The sequence below is a fragment of the Marmota monax genome, unplaced genomic scaffold, assembly GCF_021218885.2.
Source record: "Marmota monax isolate L192 unplaced genomic scaffold, Marmota_monax_Labrador192_F-V1.1 WCK01_AAM20220418_F8-fsc00275, whole genome shotgun sequence".
Classification (NCBI taxonomy): Eukaryota; Metazoa; Chordata; class Mammalia; order Rodentia; family Sciuridae; genus Marmota; species Marmota monax.
The window spans coordinates 1,184,795-1,202,626 of NW_026691942.1; the positions used below are offsets into that span (position 1 = coordinate 1,184,795).

Here is a 17,832-nt window from a genome sequence, read left to right on the forward strand (position 1 = left end):
AACCCTGATGCAGCAGCCAAGAGTGATTGGAATCGTCCTTCATATTAAATCTGTGGATTCCCTGAAATCCTCAACAAGATGGTGTGTGGTTTTAGATCAGCTGAGGGGTCGATGGTGTGTGTGCGCCTGTGGCATGGTGGGTTAGTGCTGGCAGTGGGAAAGTGAGGGTCGTCTCCCCCTGGGGCTGACAGGCCAGAGCGGCCACCCTCCCAGGATGCCAATCTCCTGTCACCCACCCTGCCACCACCACAGCACTCGCAGTCACTTCCTGGAGCCAGCACTCTCCCCAGGCCCCTTGTGTCTACCTGCTCATTTAGTTGTCATGATAGCTGTGTCCCTGCTGCCCCGGAAGGTGACTGTGTGTGAGGCCACACTGACTACATGGGCAGGCTGTCCCAGACTGCTGACTGACCCAGTGCCACAGTGCCTCCCCGGAGGGGCCAGAGCCCTGCTGCCATGGCTCAGCCCCCAGCCCTCAACTCACTCCTGCCGGTCTCTCTGGTCCTGCCCTTCTCTCTTCACATTCAGAACCCTGCTGTGGTCCTCCCGGCCACTGATTTTGTTCTGTCCTGGCTCTGGGTTGTCCAGATGTCAAAGCACTGGACTTGTGCAGTAGCCATGTGTTGAGACTCCTGTGCTGCTGCGTGTTGCAGAGGCTCACTGCTTTGCTGAAGGTGTCCCTTGTGTAGATGCTCCCCTGGAGCCACTCTGGACTTGTGGTTGATTCCAGTTGTTGGTGATTGTGAATAAGTGTGCCAGGAGCCTATCCAAGAGTGTTAGCCATTTTGCATTGCCACAGGGTGTGAGAGTTTCAGGCACTCTGCATCCTCACCAGCACGGTGATCTTCCCTTCCTTGATGGCTGGTGATGTCGAGCACACGTCCATGTTTATTCATATTCATCATCCCTAGGTCTGTGTGGGTGACATCTGTTGAAGGTTTTTCCTTTTTTTTTTTTTTTTATTGGGTTGTTTCCTTATTAAGGTTTTTTTTTCTTTTGTCCTGGAGATTAAACCCGGGGCCTTGCACAAGCTCAGCAAGAACTTCACCACTGAGCTGAATCCCAGACCTTTATGTCTTGAGCGTTTTCGTGTATTCTGGGTATAACTGGCAGGTTTTGTAAATACTTTCTCTCAATCTGGTTATCTTTTCTCATAACATTGTCTGAGAAGGACAGAAAACATTTTAAATTTGATGAAATTCAATCATCAATCTTTTTCTTTTATGATTTTATGTCTGCTGTCACATCTAAGCAGTTTTTGCTTAACTGCTTTGCCAAAGGTGTCCCCTATGTTTTCTTCTAGAAGTTGTGTGATCCTCGATTTTATAGATAAGTCTGTGCTCCACTTCTGCGGATTTGGGGCATGGTGAGGGGTGTTAGTTGGGGTCTGCTTTTTTTGCATATAAGAAGTCTTTAGTGGATAGGACGACAGTCGGCATTCCCTCCCTCCGCAACCAGCACTCCTGGGCCACCACGTCCTCCCCGGAGACTGGATTCCGGTGTCCTGCCAGGGGCACAGTGGCGCCTCCTCGTGATGCATGGTGGGAGCCCTTTCCAGACGTTTGCATGACATCCATGCATCCTATTTGGCGAGGTGTCTGTTGAGGTCTTTTGTCCATTTTTTTAATTAGATTTTAAAATTTTTTTTCATTTATTCTAATCAGTTATACATGACAGCAGAATGTTCTTTGATTCATTGTACACAAATGGAGCACAAGTTTTTACTTCTGGTTGTACACGAAGTAGGGTCCCATCATTGGTGTGATCATATATGTACCTAGAGTAATTATGTCCATCTCTCCTATCCCCGTGCCCCCTCTCCTTCTCTCTCTCCCCTTTGCTCCATCCAAAGTTCCTCCACTCATCCCATGTCCCTCCCCATTGTGGATTAGCATCTACTTATCAGAGAAAACATTTGTCCTTTGGTTTTTTGGGATTGGCTTACTTCGCTTAGCATGATATTCTCTAACTCCATCCATTTACCTGCAAATGCCATAATTTTAGTCTCTTTTATTGGTGAGTAATATTCCATTAGGTATATATACCACAGTTTCTTTATCCACTCATCTATTGAAGGGCATCTAGGTTGGTTCCACAGTTTGGCTATTGTGAATTTTGCTGCTATGAACACTGATGTGGCTGTGTCCCTGTAGTGTGCTGTTTTTAAGTCTTTTGGGTATAGACCGAGGAGTGGGATAGCTGGGTCAAATGGTGGTTCCATTCCCAGTTTTCCAAAGAATCTCCATACTGCTTTCCAGATTGGCTGCACCAGTTTGCAGTCCCACCTCAATGTATGAGTGTGCATTTCCCCCACAACCACATCAATACTTATTGTTGCTTGTATTCTTGATAACTGCTATTTTGACTGGAGAGAGATGAAATCTTAGAGCAGTTTTAATTTGCATTTCTCTAATTACTAGAGATGTTGAACATTTTTTCAAATATTTGATTGATTTTATATCATCTTCTGAGAAGTGTCTGTTCAGCTCCTTAGCCCACTTATTGATTGGGTTGTTTGTATTTTTGGTGTTAAGTTTTTTGAGTTCTTATATATCCTGTAGATTAGTGCTCTTACGTGCGTGTGGCAACAATTTGCTCCCACAATATAAGCTCTCTGTTCACCTGATTGATTGTTTCCTTTGCTGAGAAGAAGCTTTTTAGTTTGAATCCACCCCATTTATTGATTCTTGATTTTATATCTTGTGCTTTAGGAGTCTTGCTAAGGGTGTTGGGGCCTAATCTGACATGGTAAAGATTTGGACCTACTTTTTCTTTAGATGTAGGGTCTCTGGTCTAATTCCCAGGTCCTTGATCCACTTTGAGTTGAGTTTTGTGCATGGTGAGAGATAGGGGTTTAATTTCAATTTGCTGCATATGGATTTCCAGTTTTCCTAGTACCATTTGTTGAAGAGGCTGTCTTTTCTCCAATGTATGTTTTGGCACCTTTGTCTAGTATGAGAGAACTGTATTTATGTGGGTTTGTCTCTGTGTCCTCTGTTCTGTACCATTGGTCAGGTATGTGTTTTGCAGATATTTTTCTCCATTTTGAGATTCATTTTCTTTCTCTTGACTAAGTAGCACTTTAAAAATTCTCATTTCCTAAATGCCTCCCATGACATTTTAATCCACATATATGCTGCCTTTCTGTTTATGTGCCATGTGTATCTGTGCTTGTGCATTAAAAAAGCAGTGGGGAGATATTGCTGCTTTTGAGAGGGTTTTAATTTATAGGTACTATGTGGATTTTGATGGCATTTATATATACACATATATATGCACATATGCATATGTGTGACCATGGATGAATAGATATGTATGTATTTTAGACAGGGAAAAGAACACATAAAGTTTATTTACATGCCTCAGGCAAGGCAGTTATTAGGCTCCAAAATAAATCTTTTATAACTGCATTTTCTAACTCTTGGTATTAATAACAAACCTTTGAATCTAGCACTATTTTCAAAACACTAAATCTCGGACCCATATGTAGTCCCTCAGTCTTGGTGGGGTTAGTTCCAGGACCCCTGAAGCTCCCCGGTCCTCAGGTGTTCATGCCTCTTACACGAGGCCCCGTGGTGTTTGTGTATACCTGTGCACACGGCCCCTGTACTTGATACCATCTCTCGTGACTTGTGTATGTAAGATAGTGCAAATACGTGACTAGCTGCTGTGCCCTGTGGGAGTCCTGGTAAGAAGGGCCCCTGCGGTCACTATGGTAAGGTTTCCCCCAGAGGATTTTCAGTCTGCATTGGTTGAATGCATGGGTGAGGGACCCCTGGGTTCAGAGGGTCACTGAGTACAAAATGATTGTTTCATTTTGTTTGCCATCTAACTCTTGTCAGTAAAACCTGCAAAGTCTTAAATGAGCTCTTGGCAGTGAGGACTCCTCGTCCTCCTCAGGTATTTCTGAATCGTGTCTGTTTCCTAATGATGCTGCTTGGTCTATCCTGGCCTCTGGCTTTCCTTGGGGGCCTGCGGCAAGAGCTGGGTGTTTCAGACCCAGAAGCGCCTCCATCGTTGTCATGTTTGACCTGCTTGTGTTCCTGCCATGTGATGCGGGTGCACGGCACTGCGGGTTCATTCCAGACGGAGTCCTTACCTCAGTGAGCCACCGAAGCCCTCTGCAGGCCCTGGAGGCCGTCTCCTCGTCCGTCTGCCGGAAGCAGAGCTTGGTGCTCTCGCCCTTCTCTACCCAGGAAGGTTCGTGACGCCCCTCAGCCCGCGAGAGCAGGGACCCACGGGCTGCCTGGGTTAAAGCTGCTGCTTTCTTTCTGTCTCTGGCTTCCTTAGAAACGTCGGGTTTGTCGTTCCACGTGGCCTCCCTGGATGACAGCGGGGTTCTCAATATGTGGGTGAGTTGCTGGCCCAAGGCCATGCCCACTGGCCAAATGGAATGGCTGCAGTAGAGAAAACACCTGGATTGAGGCATGGGCCGGGAAAGAGAGGGCACAAGCAGGGGGGAAAGCAGGAGTGACCTGGGTTTGTAGTTGTGTGGGGAGGGGACACAGGATCTTAGACCCAGCAAGTCTAGGGCCTGGCTGGCCACTTGGTAGCCGCTCCTGCAGGCCTGTGCGAACATGGAATGAGAGCTGTGGGAGGGCGTCCAGGCCAGAGGGTGACATCAGGACTCATCCTGTAGGCCATGGGACCTGCTGAGCAAGTCCCTGAGGGAGGAGAGTGTAGCGACCAGAAGGAAGGTGCCCCTGGCATTAAGGTGTCAGTATGTCGGTCCTGGAGCTGACCGCCAGCCTGTTTTCTGGGGCAGTTATATTTTTAGGACCCTGTGCTCTCTTAATTAGAGCCATATTTTGCTTCAGTTGTTTCCTAATTGTAAAATATGTCATCTTCATTTTCATTATTTTATTTTAGGTGGTTGTTGAATTACCAAAGGCGGATATGGCAGGCTCGATAAGTGACTTAGGTAACTATTAAATTTAAAAATTAACTTTAGTCAGTATTTGCTGAAACAATTGGAAATCAAACATATCTCTACCTGCTTTGAAAATGTGTGATTAGCTACCTGAAAAATGAAGTTATAGATTGTGCACCTTACCAGCTGTGGAGTGGCACCTCATAGCACTGACCAAATGCTTTCTCCCGTAGCTTGGTCAGTCCTGCCTGCAGCTGCCTATCGCTCTGCTCTGTTGGGTCAGTCGAGGACCTCTGTGTTCTGCGTTCAGGTGTTGGGAAAGGCAGCAGAGTTCAGACGGCCTCAGCTGGGAGCAGATGTGCCATCCGTTGCCCGAGCCCTTGCCCACTTTGGGCTCTTCCTGTACAGTGTGGCCCTCCTGGACTCCTCAGGGCGTGGGGCAGAAGTGATGGGGGACAGCTGGCAGTTTTGATGCTGTGTGGTGTGGTTCTAGAGGCCAAGAGGGCTCAGAGGTCACAGAACACTTGGGTCCTGTGGTACGCTGTGGCCTAGCTGGACTGCCTCAGCCTCTAGCCGCTCCCCTTTCAGTGACATAGCCTCCCTTGTTTGTGCTGGGCTGTGTCCCTGGGTGGCTTTGGGAAGCAGTAGGAGGGATTTGGACTTTGTTCCTGCTCTTCAGAGTGAGGGAGGAGCTCTTGGCCTCACAGAGCAGATGTGGCTGCCCCTACCAGACGGATGCCCTGCACCGTGGGGTTTCTGGGGGAAACAAGACCGCGTTACTTGCTGTGCGCCGTCCCCCTGTGCTGACCTGTCTGGGTTCTGGTCTGTCAGGTTACGCTCAGAACCTCGGGTCCTCAGAACACAGGAGCCCTGTGCCTCCTCTGCGGTGTTCCTCGCCGTCAGCCTCGTCCCTCCTGCTCAGCGTACCTTGCTGTTGTCTCTGCTGGCTGACCTGCCTTGCCTGCTCTCCCAAGCACGAGGACCCTGCGGTTTGAGCCTGTTGAGGCAGGCCTTGCTGCTGATGGGCCCCTGTGACAGCACTGCCCGCAGACACAGGCAGTGGGAATAGCATTAGTCTGCCTAAAAACATTTTGAGGCACATATGAAATGTCATGCAGGGGATCGAGGCATGTGCCTGTGATGTGAAACACACCCTTCGTGTGTTCTACCTCTGCAGATCCCCAGCTGCCTCGCCACTTTGCCCTCAGGAGGGGGGTGCTGCCTGGCAGCAGAGAGTGCAGGGTGCCAAGCTGTCCTGAGGCCTCCCACTGTGGCCTGTTGTGGACTGAAGCCATGTCTGTCTTTTATTCCTTTCTGAAATGTACTCTGCAGGTCCAGTCCCAGGTGCCAGGGAAACGGTGGGGAGGAGATGTGGGCTGTAGATGGGGACTGGGGTGTAATGCTAGGACACGGAGCTACCTGGACAAGGCTGGGTCAGAGAGGTGTCTCTGGAGAAGTGTGAGCCAGGACTCATGGGCACGCCTGCCGCAGAGGTGCCAGGCAGTTAGACCACATGATGGCAGCGTGCCAGGGCCCTGCCACCTCACAGCGTCTTCATTTAGTTGCTTCCAGGTCCTAGGTGAGATTCTGCTCAGAATCACATGGGTCTCTGTTCCTCTCGTGCACTGATTTTAAAAAGGGAGGATGGTGTTGGGAGTAGCGAGGAGGCTAAGCCAGCTCATGTCTGAGGGTCAGTGTGGTGGCTGTGCGCACTTTGGAAAACGAGGGGAGGGAAAGAAAGATGGGGTCGGCCCTGGGAGTCCTGATGTTTGTTGTTCGAGGAGAGGAAGTTAGGAAACTGAGGAGCAATGAGGGAGGCTGGAGGAGCTGGAGACCCCCAGTTCCGTCAGTAAGTTCTGAACGGCCCTGGGGGACTTTGCAGACGGGGCTTGCTGCTGTGGGCTGAAGGGTGCTGCCCCTGCTCTTGCTGCACCTGAAGGCAGAAGGCTCCAGGGTCAGAGTCCCCTGTGATCCTCGCGGAGCACGCGCACCTCACCTGTCGTTTGCATTGTGGCACTGTTTGAGATGACGTTTAGGCAGTGAGCGTGGCTCCAGGTTACGAGGTGCACCCGTTCTGCCTGTCTTTGTAGGTCTCATCCCTGGAGGGAGGATCAAGCTGGTGCACAGTGCCACGCTGCAGGTGGGCGACAGGTGAGACCGTGTGGCTTCACGCCAGGCACCCCCATCTCAGGAGACTCCTGCAGAGAGGAAGGGCATCAGGTGTTGCATGTGCAGCAGATGCCTTGCTGGGTTCTGTAGTGAAAGCATATTTTCTTACACTCTGTTTTTGTACCGAATTTTTTACTGTTTTTGCTTATGAAAGTAGTTGATTTATTAGTAACAAATCAATGTAATAAATATAACTTTCATGTATAGAGCTAATGTTTTTTTGATCAAAAAATGTTTTCTGTCATATAAATTGATGCTACTTCACTGTTTTTCACCTCTTCTAAGGCAGCCCTGAAGTTTAACTTAGATGAAGTTTCAGAAACCAGAAACAGTGATGGAAGGTGTTATTTAGAGACGGACATTTCTACTTTCAGTCACATAACTCAACATGACATACACTTCTTAGTGAATGCACAGCTGTTACTGGTGGTACTTACATGTTCCATGTTGGTTGGCTTCTCATGACTCAGGCCTAACTTTCAACATGCGAAAACCCTTGGAAAATCTTGGAGCCTTTGAGCACTCTTCACCTCGCAGAACAGCTTTGGGTGGTCTTGATGAACTCCCACATGCTTAGCAGTTTTACATCAACCTCAGTTGATTGAAATGCAGTTATGAAGGTGGATCACTCAGTCTGTAAAGTCATCAGATGCGGAGCCAGATGTCATGATGTCCGGCAGTCCCAGACCCGCAGTCAGAGCGGTGCCCTTGCTGGTCTTCTGTTAACCATTTCTTTCTCTGTGTGGCCTTCTCACTTCATGCCATGCATTGCATTTATTTTGACTATAAATTTCTCTAAGACTTTATGTGCTCTTTGGAGGAAAGTAGCTAATGTATCTGATGCCCTGTCCCACCACTTTTAGCAATGCCTTCTGGAGGTCCATGGGAAATAGTGGGGTCAGGAGTGGGACCTGCTGCAAGGAGGAACCCTGACATGGAGCCTCCCTGGCCCAGGGCACTGAGCCCAGCAGCCTTCTAGAACCAAAAGAGGTGTCCCTGGGAGCATGTGTCTCCTTGGTTGAAGTAGCTTCTGCAACCACCTGCCCTCAGCACCCCTGCAAGCCTGCCACTGAAGAGGTATCTGGGAGCCATTGCTTGTCCTCCATGGCTATAACAGAGCAGGAAGTGTCCTTCAGCATGAACAGACATGTGGAGTGCACAGGAGGGGACCTTGGAAGCTAGAGTGAATGTGACTTTGTGGAGGGTGATAACTGAGCTTGACCTTTGAAGAATGGAAGTTGGTGTGTTCTGGCTCCAGAGAATAGTACATGGGAGGCCCGAAGATACGCAGATGCATGGTGTGTTCAGAGCTGCCAGTAGATCTGATGTGGAGGGACGGAGAGGAGTCAGTGGGCACCCTGGTGCATCTGCTTGCTCTGCTAGCCGGTTTAGGTGATAGGACACCACAGGGCTGGCATAGCTTCCTTGTCATTTAGGATGATCAACCTGGCAACATTTTTAGTTTGGAACAGAGGGAGGGAGAGTAGAATTGGGGAGATCAGGTAGGAGACCCCTGAGAGGCTGAGGAAGGCAGAACTGAAGACCTGGGACTGACTGACGGTGCTCAGGAGGGAAGAGCCTCGCATGGCCACCTTCCTAAGGTGGGTTGGTTGTAGGGTGTGCTCTGAAGACGAGCAACAGGAGGAGGAAGGGGTCTGTGGGGAAAGGCAGGACTGGGCAGGGGGCGGTGCAGGGTGGGCAGTCTGAGCTGGAGTGTAGGGGGCCCAGAGGCAATGAGGACCGCAGCAGGGCCACAGCTGGAGGCCCGAGGTGGTGTCAGCCACAGGGCTGACATCTGTGGTCCTGCCATGATGTGTGAGGAGGAGCCAGAAAAGATCTGAGAGAAATCCAGACTCCTCACTTCTGACCAGGGCAGCAGCTGTGCATTAAGGGAAGAACCTCAACAAAACATCATAATTTTTAAAAAGAGGGTTGGAGTTGGGGCTCAGTGGCAGAGCACTTGCCTAGCGCATGTGAGGCCCTGGGTTCCATCCTCAGCACCACATAAATAATAATAATAATAAATAAATAAATAAAATAAAGATGTTTAAAAAAATAAAATAAAGATATTGTGTCTATTTACAACTAAAAAAATCAAATAGAAGGAGAACCTCTAGATGCAAGGACAAGGAGGGAACCTAGTGTAGCAGCCTTTTGAGCTGATGTGTGACAACCCCGAGTCCCATTACCAGACTGAGCTGTCTTGGGCCTTCACTGTGCACTTTGGGCTTCAGCCTCAGGCAAGACCAGGGCTGTCTTGGGCTTGCCTGAGTTGGGAGCCAGACCTGGAACCTCTTTATGGCAACCTGCAACTCAGTGCCCCTTCAGTGTGACAGAAACGGGTGTGGGCATGAGAACCTCAAGGTGAGAAGTGACTGTCAAAGACGTAGGCACGACTGTCTACAAACTGGGGCTCCCAGGGTTCCCATAAGCTGTATGCCAAAGGTGAGTTCACAATCAAAAATTGAAAGAACTATAGGCATGAGGAAGTAGTCCACACAGTGCAGCAAACAGAATTGATGGAGCACCGAAAACCTTTAGAAATGAAACTGTTGTTCCTGTGCCTTTACATGACTCATGGTTAAGCAGCATATTAGATATAGCTGAAGAAAAAATTGGTGAACAAGATGATGGATCTCAAGAAATCACCAAGTGTCCGCCAACAGGAAGCCGAGTGGGCGAGACCACCAAGGGGGTGTGGCCCGGCCGGCTCACGTCAGGCAGTGTGCTGTCATGCTAGGGGAGTGTCGAGATTGTCAGTTATCCTTACGGCTCCAAAACACACCATCTTAATGTCCACTTTCTTTCCCCAGCCTTTCCCATCAAGGGATTGAATTCTGGGGGCCCACACAAACACTGAGTGTCAGATTTCTGCCTTCAGATCCTAATCACTTTATTGTTGGCACAGATGTGGTGAGTAGTATTTTACATTTCCTTCTACCACTCATCCCTCGCTCCCAAAGTTGCATAGTATATAGTTTATTTGAGATTAACTCACTGTTTGCTTTTATTATAATGTGGAATAATTTTTTCAAGCATATTGACTTCACCCAACCTTATACCTAAGTTTTCTTTGGCCACTCTTTATCTTATTACTAGGGTCTTATAAGCCACGGCACAAGACAAGACTTGAGAGTATCTCCCAAACTATTCCGACCTCAGCAATGTGGTATAAGACCAGTAAAAGTCAATGTGATTGATTTTTCACCATTTGGAGAAACAGTATTCTTGGTAAGAAAGTCTGTTTTTATTTATTCATTTATTAAAATATTATTTTAGTTGTAGATGGACATGATACCCTTATTTATTTATTTATGTGGTGCTGGGGATCAAACTCAGGGCTTCACACATGCGAGGCAAGCGCTCTACCCCTGAGCCACAACCCCAACACAAGGAAGTCTCTTTTTATAGCACTTTTTTCCTTTTTAAAAACTTTTTAGTTATAGCTGGATGCGATACCCTTTTCTTATTTATTTTTATGTGGTGTTGGAGATCAAACTCAGTGCCTTACGTGTGCTAGGCAAGAGCTCTACCACTGAGCCACAGCCCCAGCCCAGCCTCAGGCAAGACCAGGGAGGCATTGGGCTTGCCTGAGTTGGGAGCCAGACGTGGAACCTCTTTTCCCAGTGGTATTATTCACCTGTTTGGGAAGTACAACACAGTGACCTATTGGGAGAACTCGAAAGGTCATCATTCATTGGGCTATAAATTAATTGTGTGTTAGGTGTCAGTGATATAAAGTAGAGCAATATGATATTAAGAACAAAGAAAGTAAAATAAATTAGGTCAAAATCGGACTCTCTTAAGAAATACTATGTTCAGTTGCAAACTATTTAGGGTTTAACAGAATACGAGCCCTGCCAGCTCCCATGTCACAGTCCTGAGAGCCTACCTGTTCTTTCTACCCATTCTTGTTAGATGGGCACCATCCCTTCCAGGGCTCGCTGCTGCGCCCGTCAACCCCGTGGTCCCCACCTCGCCTGGGAAGGTCCACACCTCTTGGCACCCGTGTGCAGAGTACTGTATACAGACCCCAGCAGCCACCTGGGATGCAGCTGCTCAGCCCCACCCACAGCCCTCCAGCCTCTGTGAAGGAGCCTGCTGTGTGGGTCCTGAGTCAGGAAGAAGGGGTGTGGCTCAGCAGCTGCTCAGGCCTCCCCCTCCCTCCCCCTCCCTCCCTCTCCTCCCTCCTTTGCCCTCCCTCCCCCCTCCTCCCTCCTTTGGCCTCTGGCCAGGGGCCTCCCCTCTTCCTCCCCCTCCCCCTCCCTTCCCCCTCTTCCCCCTCCCTCCTCCCCCATCACTCCCCTCCCTCCTCCCTCCCTCCCTCTTCCCCCTCCCTCCCCTCCCTCTCCCCCTCCCCCTCCCTCCCTTCCTTCCTCCCTCACTCCTCTCCCTCCTCCCTCCCCATCCCTCCTCCTCCCCCTTCCCTCCCCCTCCCTCCTCCTCCCTCTCCTTCCCCTTCCCTCCCCCTCCCTCCCCCCTCTCCCCTCCCCCTCCTGTGGACCTGTGCTGCTTATTTGGAATATAGGTTTTTAAGTTTGTTTGTTTATATTTCATTTTAGAACTCTACTCCCATTCTTGTTGCTTTTCTTTTCTTTCTCTTCTTTCTCTTTCTTTTACAGTATGTGAAGTATTAAATAGAGTAAAAAGTAATTAATCTTCTTCTTATAGTTATAAATTTGGTCTTTTATTAAACCAGTTTTCTTTTATAGGAATTTTGATCCGGGGGGAATATGTAACCATGTTATTGATGTGGTCATATGTCATTTTTTAAAAAGCGAGTTATTTACTTCCACAAAGCCAAACATATCAGTTTATTAAAATATTATTTTAGTTGTAGATGGACATGATACCCTTATTTATTTATTTATGTGGCTTTTTTATTTATGCTTGAACCAGTGATAGTCCGCTCGCCCACGGCACCCGCCTGTTTGTGCCTTGCCGGAATGCCCTGGCTGGGAGGGTGCAGACTCCAGGCGGGCACTCACCTGCGTGATGCGTGAGGGCTGAGCAGCTGTGAAACACAAAGTTAACTGCTCTGTGCTGCATGACCTGAGGGACGTCAGTGCTTGAGAGGCTCCCTGGCCCTGGGGTCGGTTAAAAGGGTGACACTGCCTTCCTGTCGCAGGCCGGCTGCTCGGATGGCAGCATCAGGCTGCACCAGCTCACCTCTGCGCAGCCGCTGCTGCAGTGGGACCACAGCACGGGGGGCCGTGCCATCAGGGCACTGCAGTGGTCCCCAACGAGGCCCGCCGTGTTCCTGGTGCAGGATGACGCATCGAGGATTTACGTGTGGGACCTTCTGCAGAGTGACCTGGGCCCCGTGGCCACGCAGCTCGTCTCCCCAGACAGGTGAGTGCAAAGCCCAGGAGCCACCGCACCCCCTCGGCCTTTCTGCTTATTTAACTTATTTACACAGGATTGCCACACTTTAAAGGGTGTGACCAACTATAATGATGTATTTATAACTTAAAATACATTTCATATATTTAGAATACTTTGTCTCTTAGAGCACTTTCGGGTTCACCGCAAGCCTGCCGGGAAGGCACAGAGAGCTCCTGTGGGCCTCTGCCCTGCCAGCAGCGGCCCAGGTGACCACCCAGAGTCCCCTTGCCTCAGGTTCAGCCTGTGTTGTCTGTTAGCCAGTGTCTTGGAGCAGCTGCCCAGGTGTCATCACACAGTCAGCGCAGGTCGTCTGTGGGTTGGTAGACTCAGAGGGCAGTGTTGTCTGTCATGATCCCTCCAGAAGGGAAAGAAGCAGCTTTCTGTGAGCTTCTGAGCTAGTGAGCCATCTTACGAATTCAGGATGCATGTGAGTGTTGCTGCTGGTTTCTAAATAGGGATGCATGTGTGCTTCGTGACCCGCTCGCCCCCACCCCCAGTCACGCTCTGCTCAGACCCCCAGGGTCCCTGTGTCCCGCTGGCCCGTGTGAAGTCTATTTAGTGTGAATTTAAGATGTGCATTGTCAGTGATACTACTTTATTTATTTATTTTTTAATATCTCTATATTTTTTTAGTTGTAGTTGGACGCGATACCTTTATTTTATTTATTTTTATGTGGTGCTGAGGATGGAACTCAGGGCCTCACATGTGCTAGGCAAGTGCTGTGCCACTGAGCCACAACCCCAGCCCAGATACTACTTTTAAATAATCATTTGCCGTTGTTTTGTCTGTTTCGAAGCAGAGATATTTGCAGAAGCTTTCATTGCCAAGGGTTCTCTCTTGTGTTGAGAGCCACAACCAGGTCAAGATGGCGCCTGGCACTTTGCCAGAAGGATTGGTTGAGAAGTAACGCCAGCGAGCCATTAAGATGATGATAGTTAAGTTAAGCTGTGTATCATTATTAAGATAATGACTGATTGCTGTAACTGGATGATGCTGGATTGGGGCAAGCTGTGTATTCAGTTGTGTAGATAAACCTCTGCTGTCCGGCAATAAGGCGGCTCCTGCTACTTCGGGTGCCCGCTACTTTTGAGTTCTCGCGGAGTTCCCGTGGAGTTCCCATTGGTTCTCGCGGAGTTTCCGTGGAGTTCTAGAGAGTTCCCGTTGGGTTCCGGCAATAAAGTAGTTCCTGTTTGAACCTACATGTGGCTCATGACCCCGGTTATTTGTGCCCAGCCAGACTGCGGCACTCTTGACCTCAGTTTGTCTTTTCACCTGCGTTTTTTTCTTGAGATTTTACCTTTCTTTTCAGTAACTTCTCTGTGATGGTTTGTGAGAATTGGGAGGAAGTACCATTGCTCTTTTGTAAAGGAATGAAGAGGAAGAAAGGGTTAGAAGGAGATAACCATTTGATAGGTTAGGGATATGCTGATAAGATCTGAAAAAATTTAAAAAATTATATTTTCTTAGTTCACTTGCTAGGTATGTTGACATTATTCTAATTATTAAAAGTTTGTCAGGTACCAGTGGGTGGTGCGCCTGTGGTTTCAACACCTGGAGGCTGAGGCAGGAGGATTGCTTGAGCCCAGGAGTTGGAGGCCAGCTGGGCAATGTAGTCCCTGTCTCAAAAACAAAAAGCAGAAACAAAAAAAGCACATGAAAAACTGGGACTGTGATTGACATATGAGTGCATAATGCTTCCTTGGTTTGTACTCCAGGAAGTCCGTCAGTCACTTTTCATAAGCAAGTACAGTGTTTATTGGGCACCGACTATGTACCCAGTCTGCTGTAGCGTAACGCAGATTGGGAGTGGCTTTCCTCTGGTAGCAGGACACACAGCGGACGAGGAGTGAGGAGGCTGGGTGTGGGGAACAGAGGCCAGGGAGGACGAGGGGCCGCGTGGGCCTGCCTCCTCCGTGGCTTCTGCTCCTGCACAGCTCTTCAGCCTCCCCAGCTCCTGGTCCTCCCTGACCATTCTGAGAAGGTGCTTCCACGGGGCTGGTCAGGGAACGCTCTCCCTTGGCATCCCCCTCACCACGCAGGATGGTGTGCCTCGGGAATGGTCCCATCTCTGGCTGTGAGCCTAGTGACACTCTGGGAGGCCTCTGCACACCGTCCGGGGGTGCTGGCCTGTCCGGGCTTTTAGAGGCATCTGCCCGAGGGGCTCACAGGAAAGAGCTGGCCGCTGAGATGCATTTCCCCACTTTGCTTACAGCAGAACCTTCTGGAACGGGACAGAACATCCTTTTCCATGAGCTCCTGTTTAAATGTCTGGCAGCAGCAGCTTTCAAATTAAGGAAGTGATACTTGTGCTGAATTATCTTTCTTCAGCTTTAAAGAACTGAACAGCAGGAACCGAGTAGCTCTTACAGGGAAGGCCCGTGGGTTGGGTCCATGGAGTGCCTGACACTTCAGAGCTGGGCTGGCGGTGATGACCAGCCTCCTGTTTCCTGTAGCCCAGGAGCAGCTGGGTAGCCCATGCCTGGAGGTCGGGCTGTGCCTGGAGGACGGGCAGCTCCCGGATCCTCTGGCCAGCCCCAGCCCTGGAGCTGGTGGTGCTCTGTGGGGCGCCGAGGGTTGGACTCAGCCTTTGGTCCTGGTTTTCTGTCTTCTGCTCTGCTCTGTCCAGCTTGCACATCTGAAGGACCTTTGAAAACATGATCAGTGACGGTGCTAACCTGTGTGATGCATGTGTTTTAAATGTCATGGATTTATTCCCAGTGCTGGGGTTGAGCCCAGAGGCTCTGCCACTGAGCTACATCTCTCGCCCTTCTTAATTTATTTTGAGACAGTCTCACCAGTCCGCCTTGATTGTCCTTGAACTGGTGATCCTCCCGACTCAGCCTCTCAAAATTGTTGGGATTACAGGCGTGTGCCACTGCACCCAGCCCTAAGTGGCTTTTAAAGAGCACCTGGAAATAGTTCATCCATGCACCACATTGTGTTGACCCTACAGTCCTGATGTCAGGGAGCCTCTGTGAAGGCTTCCACGCGGTCAGTTAGGTTTCCCTGTGTTTCTGGTGAGTTGATGGGCAGTGGTGTGGAAGTGTCGGGCGTCAGTGAGAGCTCCGGCTACTTTACTGTCCATGGTCTGCTCCTTTTAAGGCTTAGTTTCCTGACCCCCAAATGCTATGGGTTTGCCTCAGGGGCCGGCAGTAGGTAGGGAGTGACCCTAAGAGGGCCACCCTCAGGCCATGGCTCCAAGGGCACAGGAGTCCTGGTGTGGCTCTGCTGTGCCTGGGTGGCTTGAGCCTGGGTGTGGGGTGTGTCTGGAGTGCAGCTCAAGGGTATGTGGGGTGTCAGTAGCAGGCAGAGCTGCTGGGCCACCATTCAGGACTGCCTGCTCCGGCGGCTGGCTCCGTCTGACTGTGGTAAGGCATCGGTCCTGTCCTGCCGCCAGTCACGGATCCCATGTGTGTGGTCTGCACCACGCAGAGCCTGCATAGCCACCCAGATCCCTGCTCAGTAAGACAGGGAAGGTGCGCCAGGCACCTGCTGGGTGGGATGTGGCTCTGTCCTGGGTGCTTCAGCTGTGAGAGACATGCCCTGGATGCCGTGGGACTCCTGGTCCAGTTTAGGCACAGTGAGCAGGTTCCCCAGAGTGGCCGGCACCCAGCCAGGTCTCATGGATGAAGAGGAGTGAAGTAGACAGAGGTGGGTCGAGGGAGTCCCCCAGAGGCACTGGGAGAGAGTGAGTCCAGCCAGTCCTGGGGCAGCAGAGACCCAGGGAGGCCATGTAGGAAGGACTGGGCACCCTCCCACTGGTGACAGGGAGGAGTTTAAGTGGAAATGAGGTAGCGCCCAAGTTGTGAGAGTCTCTGTCAGCTGCAGGGAGAAGATGAGATTTGAGATGGGCCGATCAAAAAACTGGTCAGCAGAGAGGAGGCAGGACCTTTGCATGGGGACCCTGTGGAGGAGGGACATGCAAGAGCAGGATCAGGTCCAGGTCCACTCGGGCCCCTGCTGGTGGAGGACAGAGCTGAACCCCAGGCTGCGGGGCTCGGGAAGCCGTCTGGCTGCAGGTGCAGATTTGTGAGCTTTGACATTTAACTGGTGGAGAATGAGGTGCTAGGGACCCCGAAACTGGGACTCCCACATGTCTACAAAAGAGCAAACCCATTTGGGGGGATTGGATCCTGTCAGCTCTGCCCTCTGCCCTCCCACGCTGGGCCCCATGCTGGCCTCCTGCCAGACCTCTGCCTGGGCAGCTTGGAGGCCCTGCTAGGGGCACTTGCCCCAGGAAGCCCTTCCCAGCTCCCAGGTGTACCACAGCCAAGCCCCGTGCAGCTCTTTCTCAAAGGGTAAGTCACGCCTGCGTGGCAGAGGTGGGCCCACGGGACGGGGCTGGTTTCCCACAGTCATCCCTGGTCTGGCTTCTCATTCTGACTGTGGACGCTGTAGAAGGTGGCCACTATGGGAGACCCAGCGATCAGTGTAGGTCCCATGGTGTACACCAGCTTCTCTGCTCATGTCCCCTCTCACCCACAGGGTGGTGACCATGACCGTCATGGGGGAGCCAGAGAAGGCCGGTGGCAGCTTCCAGGCCCTGGTGCTTGCCAGAGCCTCGGGCAAGGTCGACGTCCAGTACCTGAAGAGGCAGTGGACGTCCCCAGAGGCAGACGAGCACAGCCGGCTGCGCCTGCTCCTGCAGGGAGCCCTGTGGAAGGAAGGTGGCCTGTCTGCCTGAGGGCGCTGTCCAGGGCGCTCCCGCCAGACCCATGTTGAGGACCCATGACCCAACACTGGACCCTTTGACACCGTGTGCACTTGTGTTTATGTACGTAGAACAAGCGTATTCCATACATGATTTGTCTTACAGAGTGTTATTTCTGTATTCCCATTAAATAAGTCACTATTTTGGAAGAGAAACAAATGAACATTTTATTGTACACTAAACTTCAAAGGAAATATCGAGTTAAGTCCAATATGCTCTTTTCTGAGAGGATTTCTGGTTATTTTTAGAATAACTGTAAAATATTATCACGTGTATCACTAGATCTTAAACAGTCCACCATGAAGATCTATTTTAATGGACTATTTTCTTAGTTGTGCATAAAGTGATAAACACACCTGTCTAAATTAAAAGGAGCGTCTTTGCTGAGATGGGCAGCAGCATTGCTTGGCGTGATCTGTATGTCACCTGCAGAGCTGCATCGTGCCTTGGTATTAAGTGGTCTTTGTGGAGAAGCAGCCTGTGTGAGCCCTCTGGGCCAGGTGCCCCTGGCGGGGGGTGGACGTGCTGTGGAGGGCTGAGGCAGCAGGCTTCCCTCTGCTCTGAGGCCTGCTGGGTGCTGGGAGCAGGTTTCAGCCTCAGATTCCACTTGCCGGACATGCGGCCGCAGCGTCTCGCGCTTCCTCTGCAGACCTCTTTTGCTTTGGGGTGAATGGGGCCCTCCCCACCCAGGCAACG

At 50.4% G+C, this 17,832-nt stretch overlaps 1 protein-coding gene across 5 annotated transcripts in view; it reads left to right on the forward strand.

Moving 5' to 3' along the window:
- Window positions 1-17,347, forward strand: part of Dync2i1 (dynein 2 intermediate chain 1) — a 65,488-nt gene extending 48,141 nt beyond the window's left edge. For 3 of the 5 annotated variants that reach the window (XM_046439797.2, XM_046440398.1, XM_046440680.2), the window contains 8 exons: window positions 4,087-4,200; window positions 4,291-4,352; window positions 4,870-4,921; window positions 6,961-7,021; window positions 9,853-9,952; window positions 10,139-10,270; window positions 12,168-12,391; window positions 16,911-17,347. In XM_046439797.2, coding sequence (XP_046295753.1) covers window positions 4,087-4,200; window positions 4,291-4,352; window positions 4,870-4,921; window positions 6,961-7,021; window positions 9,853-9,952; window positions 10,139-10,270; window positions 12,168-12,391; window positions 16,911-17,109 — 944 coding nt within the window. In that variant the 3' untranslated portion in view covers window positions 17,110-17,347. The other 2 variants (XM_046440470.2, XM_046440595.2) reach the window with 2 other exon arrangements.
- The last annotated feature ends 485 nt before the right edge of the window (window positions 17,348-17,832 follow it).